The 6,668-nt window shown below is 37.9% G+C and overlaps 1 protein-coding gene across 1 annotated transcript in view; it reads left to right on the forward strand.

Annotated features, from left to right (window-relative positions):
- LPL (lipoprotein lipase) overlaps positions 1 to 6,218 on the forward strand; it is a 28,501-nt gene extending 22,283 nt beyond the window's left edge. The window contains exons 9-10 of the mRNA XM_043988024.1: positions 757 to 861; positions 4,133 to 6,218. Coding sequence (XP_043843959.1) covers positions 757 to 861; position 4,133 — 106 coding nt within the window. The 3' untranslated portion in view covers positions 4,134 to 6,218. The remainder of the gene's footprint in view (positions 1 to 756; positions 862 to 4,132) is intronic.
- Positions 6,219 to 6,668: the final 450 nt, after the last annotated feature.

The following is a 6,668-nucleotide window of genomic DNA, read 5'->3' on the forward strand; positions in this document are numbered from 1 at the left end:
AGAAGGCACTAGAATCAAGAGGGGTCAGGAAAGGCTTCTCATAGAAGTTAGAGTTTTAGCTGGGATTTGGAGGAAGCCAGGAGGTGGTGGTCAAGAAGAAACCAATTAAAGGTCACTTGCTCAGGGTCACACTGCCAGAATGTGTCCGAGGTAGGTCTTAAACTCAACCCTCAACCCTCAACCCTCAACCCTCAACCCTCAAGGGGTCACATGAGCATCAGTAGAAGTAATTGCCAGTGTTTAGCCTGCAGAAGAGAGGATCTGGCTCTCTTTGGGTATTTGAAGGACTGTCACATAGGCAAGGGAATAGACTTGTTCTTCTTGGCCTGAGACCATGTTAGAGATTTAAAAGAAACAAATGTTGATATGTCAGGGGGAAGAAACCTTTAATAACAATTACATTTATCTAAAAATGGAATGGCCCACTTTGGTAGGTAGGGAGCAACCCCCTCATTGGAAATCTCTAGACAAAGGCTGAATGACTACTCATCAAAAATTCTTGTTTAGCCACAGGTTATATTCAAAGACCTGAAATCCTCCATGCTAGGATTTAGTAATTCTATGATCTGCTTTATTTGCTGAGATAACCAGGCTACCTCACATGAGAAAAAAAAAAAAAAGGCCTAGTGTCTTAATGATTGATGATTACTGTGATGGTCGCCGAAACTGACTTGACTGGTTTGGGTTGATTTCATTGTATGGAATTGATGGGGATGTCATGAGTAGTATGTCCTCACCTCTTTTTTTCTTCCATAGGGTCGTCTTCTGTTCTAAAGAAAAAATCTCCCATCTGAAGAAAGGAAAAGAACCTGTGGTATTTGTGAAATGCTATGACAAATCGATGAGCAGAAAGGCTGTCTGGTAAGTTCCATAGAATATATAGTTCAGAATTTTGTTACATTTTGTAATCTGTAAAGAGTTTTGTCTAACAATTGTCTAACAATACCCAAACCCTGATCAAATATTTCTCTGGAATTCTCTTCATCTGACCTCTCAAGGACACCATAGCTTTTCAGTGGTGGCAATGGCTTGTTAATTTGCCTATGTTCCAAAACATTCTTACCAGTATTTAGTATTTCCTTCTCTGCTGTACTGTACTCCACCCAATTCTTTTCTTGTTCTACCTTCCCTCTCTAGGACCATTTTCATAGATTTCTTTAAGGAAAAAATACTAATGTCTTTTACTCTACCAATTCCAAGGTACCTTAGGAATACCCTTTGGTGGGTAGCAAGGCCCAGCTAGCTTCCTTTGTGACTGGGAGTGGCTAATTTTCACATAGCATGCTAAAGAGGACCACAGCACCATATCTCACCAACAGCATCATACTTGATGCTCTTGCCCCAAGTCATGATGAAAGAAACATAATATTTATTAATATTTGCAATGTTATTGTAAAACATTGTATTTATTTATACAGTCTATAAGAATACTCAACAGTCTCTCCAGAAAGAACTTTCCATTTTAGGTATAGATCAAATGCATGACCGTTCCTAATAATGCTATTGAATTCCTGATATAGACTATTTTCTTTTTCCTACATATTCTCCTGCCAGCTTCCAAATTCTTATGGACCACAGGCAAAAGTGTGCTGGTAAATGGGGTAATATAGTCCACACACTTTTAAGTTTAGTTTGAATCATTAACATTTTTCCCATTGCTTTCTTAATTGTAAACAATTAACAACAACGACAATAAATCAAGCCCTAATTTGTAGCGTTTCCCAATTTCTGATGTGTAAGTGCTCACAATGGAAATTTAATAATCAGCTCTCACAAGCCAGTATGAGCACACCCCTGGCACAGGCATAAAAGGGAGAGAGTATAGAAAATGTAACATAAACCAATGCCCTAACAAACAATAGGAGGTACCAGCCCCTCTCTAAAATTATTACTATTCTTCTGCCTTCCTTCTCCTTCTACATCTATAGAGAGAATGAGAATTGCATGCAGGTTGTTGTTATGTTGTTATTTTGCATGTAATCTGTTGTTAGGGCTATCCCATCTGCAGATCAGCATATCTGTCTTTGAATGGGATGATCCTGAGTCAAAGAGCCCCATGTAAGATCTTTCAAGCTGATCACTATATCAATATGGATTGAGAATAAGATCAATGACCTTGTCAAATTAGGTAGATAAATTACAATCTTCTTTAAAGTGGGAATGTACCGCTAGTACAACATCACTGATAGATTTATTCATTCACTCCACAAATAAAATGGGTTCATTATCTTGTTTACTCTGCTTATCACAGGCCAGAGGTAACTTGATGTTTGTTTTTAAAAGGCCTTTGATGGTTCTTCAAACTTGTCATCTGTCACCTGGTCATTTGTAGAAAGATGCACCTATCTGTCCGTTTCTTTAAATGAGCCACGATACACGTTTACATTTTTCTCTCAAGAATGACATAAGACTCTAAGAGTAGACACCTGCAGGTGTTTCAACAAAGACAAGTAGGGGTGAATAAATGTACACTGAAAAGGCTGTATTGTGTATCAGAAAGAACCACTGGGCTTTGGAGTCAGAGGAACGGGGTTCTAATCTCAGCTGAGACCTTATAGAGCCCCCTTATTTTATAGATGAGAAAACTGAGGCTTAGAGAATTCCTGTCTTTTTTCCCAAGTCACATAGATAATAACTGAAAGAGCTGGGATTTGAACTGTGGTTATAGGGCTCCAGAGGTAGCTTGCTTTCCATTTTATCTGCTTCAGACTATTACCCACGTAGCTTTGGGCAGGTCCCTTGACTTTTCTGAAAATTAGTTTCCTTTTCTGTAAAAATGTTTGGATCAAATGAGGTTTTCTCTAATAACTATATCCAATAAATGGAACTGTTGGTTATTTTCTAGTTATTTCTAGGGTGTCAGGAATTGCTATGCTGAGCCCAAGCATTATGGGCAGGCACTCTGGAGAGTCTGATGTTAGTAAAAAAATCTCTAATTTATTTCTAGACCGTTGAGCTTTAGATACATTAAAGACATCTCCATTGACACTTCTGACCTTGAACTAGAAAGTAATTGAGTCAAACTGCCCCTCTCCCCCAAAAAGCTTAAATAAAATTATCTTGCATTTCAAGTTTCTATTTTTCCACCAACTGACCCACCTCATCACAAAGACTCACCACAAATCTTATCTTCCAGCTCAGACAGAGAATTAGGCACTAACCATTAGTCCATGCATAAAGAGGAGAATCACTTCCTAAATTTTTTGCACAAATGAATAGGATGTTATCTTGTAGACTAGGGTTCTTTGCTAGTAGGAACTGAACTTTATGGCTACAAGTCTTTTTTGTTTTTTTTCTATGACCTGGACTCATCACTCATTAATTACACACTTCTCCCTTAGGTTCATTTATTAAGGACCTGCTATGCACAAGTTATTGTGCTAGGCATGGATGGGAGTGGATAAGCACCACAGTTTGCTTTGAAGGAATCCAGGGACCTTAAGAGGCCTTAGGGAAAAGGAAGAGCATTGTAAGACATGGGTGACCATATTTTTAAAAAGCATAGAGGTAGAAATATAGTGATATAGAGATGGTGAATAGAGAGAAGATCAGTTTGATATGAACAGAGCATGTGTGAAAGGGGAATAGTCTGAAATAAGCCCCAGAAGGTAGGTGGGAGCCATCTCCCACATAGCCTTTGATCTGTACACTGTTTTGTCCCAAGACCAAAAATTGGTAAGCATGGCCTTCCATATCTCTTTTTATACCTGTACTTGTGATTTCTTTAGGCTAGGGAGCTATCAGTAAGGTACTCTCACTACCAATACAGATTGATACTTCCCTGGGGCCACCTAGAGGTTAAAAGACTGGCCAAGGGTCCCACAACCAATAAGTGTCAAAGGCAGGATTTGAACCCAGATTTCTGTGACTCAAAAGCCTTACTTTTCTATCCTCCATACCACACTGTCTTTCTTGTCTAGCACATAATAGTTACTTAATAAATATTTCCTGAACGGAATATCAAACAGGTCACTACTTGGGTGACTTTGAACTCCCTTTTTCTGGGCTCTAATTTTTGTCATTGGTAAAGAGAGCATTGGATTAGTCATATCTAATGCTCTTTCCAGTTGTAAATTTATGGTTCTGCCACTGAACATGCCTGTAAGTTTCCCCCCCCCTTTTTTTTTTTCAGAAACTGTATTAGCCTAAAGGAAGAAGAACTGAACTTATTCTGCAAGGAATAAAGTGAATGAAGAAAGTCGGATTTTAAACTAAGTCCTAATGCTTTGGGTGTTTGGAAGTGGATTCGTCCAAGTATTTATGATGCCAGCTGTATTATTATCATTAGCTCTTTTTCCTTGTTAGTTATTAGAGGAGACAGTCTCAGAACATCCATAAAGCATCCACCCCCAAACCAAAACCAAGTCAGAATGTTTAATTTGAGGAATACAGTGGCCAAAACCACTTGATCTTAGCTGAAAAGACAGCCCATATTGTGAAAGATGTTAAATCTGGTCCACTGAGATAAAATATGAATTATGCCCTATGGTACTAGTCTGTTGTACATTTTCCTTACGTGATGTATTTTGCAGTTTTCTAACATTTGCGTGGAGTAGAACCAAGGGTTTCCTGTGGTTTGCTCACAGCCAGTTCAGACTCACCTGTTTGCCTGACTAAAAGTCTCCCCCCACCTCTTATTTGAAAGACTCTTGAAGGGGCATAGTTCATGAAATAACCAGGACTAAGTGGACACGGAAAGAAAGTGACTAAGAATGTTAATTAACAGAGCACTGGACCTTTGAAAACTACTCATATATCCATCTTCGGCCAACACTCAAAGGACATCTCAAAAAGTCTGATTAGTTTATTTTTACTGAGCTACCTAGTTTATCTTGAAATATATATATATATATATATATATATATACATATATGTGCGTACATATGCACATATATGTATCTCTGTGGATATCTACTTGTACAAATATTATAATTTCACATTAGACCATAAAATGAGTCATTTTTGAAAACAGCTGTGAAGCCTCTGATGTCACCTAGAATTTAAGCAGAGAAGATGGCAAGATAATTACAAAAGTAAAATTACTCAGAATGTGATGGTTCTGTCCATTCTGATACTGATTAGAAAATATTGGATAAGAGCTATCTTCCAAAAATGCATTGGGTCAAGCACATCTTAATCAGCATTTTGGAAATAAATAAGAACTTTAATCAAAATGAATCACTCTTTGTTCCTTGGTTCTGATGATGGACCCCAAATAGTCTCTGTGGTCTGTGCTCACACGAATCTCTGAAAAGCCATTTGCCTAAATTGTGTATTTCTAATTACAATGAGTAGAAATATTTTTAAAGTGCTTGTTTAAAAAAAGAATAAGGAAAAGTTCTCTGTGTGAGAAAACGATGCTTCTGTATCACCATAGTCACCGACAAGTACCACCAAAGGTTTTTAAATCATCAGCAGAGAGTTAATAAACAACTATTTGTAAACTAGATCTCTTTTTTTTCCTAAAAGGCTTCTGTGTACAATGAGAGAGAAAGGTCAAAGGTAAAAATAACTGCTGGGGGATTCATCCTATGAACCTTTCCTATACCCCTAGATAGATCTCCCCATAGGAGTTGATGTCTACCACTCATGTGGTGGGACAGGCGAAAAAGAAGCTGATATCCTGAAGGTCTTAGAATGGAGACACTTTTGAAAGTGTCTTCGTTCTCCATTCAGAAATGCAGTCGGGCCTCAGTAATGTAGGTTAAGCCTGAAGTTGTTAGGAATTGGTTTGGGATGAGTTCTCCACAAATAAGAGAGTGGGGTGTTTTGCTGCCAGGATTCCCCTTTACCACTAACTGACTAATTGGAGGGAAGCCTGCTTTTTAGCAAAAAAAAAAAACAACCCAACAAATTTAAGTTAGAACTTATAGGGAACTGGTCTACAGCATTTGGAACTCCATCTTCTAAGGAGGTCTATACATGCAAGATATGATTTGGCTTTAAATGTTATTTATTAGCTGTAAATATGTGTGTGTGCGTGGGTGTGTATGTGTGTGTGTAAAGGTAGTTTGTATATATTGACAAGAGTATCAAGGCTATCTGCATTTCTATACGCGAGGTGCTAACTTTGTAAATACTGTTTAATAGTGACATTGTCTCACCGAAGCAAATTTAGCCTTATGAAATAATGCAGTAGATTGAGCTTTTCATTAAAGAGACCTTCTCAATTCTGTGAAAAAGTAAAACCTGCTTTTAATAAAATGGACAAAGTTCTACTACGGTGCAAGTCATTATTTTCCCTAATGCCATTCTCTCCATTGGGGGATTCATTGATTTGTAGAGATGGTTCCACTCAGCCACATTTACCTAGCACCTTCTCTGAGCTCAGATATATTACAAAATGTAGCCTCACTAATCTGCCACAGTAATACCTACACAAAGCCTTCTCAAATATATGCTCCTCAGAACTACTTAGAAAAACCTTTAAGCTACCAAGGAACCTAAACCCAGCCTTTCATTTATTTAGAAAAAGATTTTTTTAAATTGGTATAATGTTCCTATGAAATAAAAGTAATACAACCTCAGAAAAGAGGTTTCTGGCACAGTGACCTCATGGATATAAAATGACAGCCCACTCAATTTGGCAAAAATCTATTAAGTACCTACTATCTACAAGGCAGAAGCAGCTAGATGGCTCAGTGGAAAGAGCACTGGGCCTAGACTCA

Source organism: Dromiciops gliroides, chromosome 2 (genome assembly GCF_019393635.1).
Source record: "Dromiciops gliroides isolate mDroGli1 chromosome 2, mDroGli1.pri, whole genome shotgun sequence".
NCBI lineage: Eukaryota > Metazoa > Chordata > Mammalia > Microbiotheria > Microbiotheriidae > Dromiciops > Dromiciops gliroides.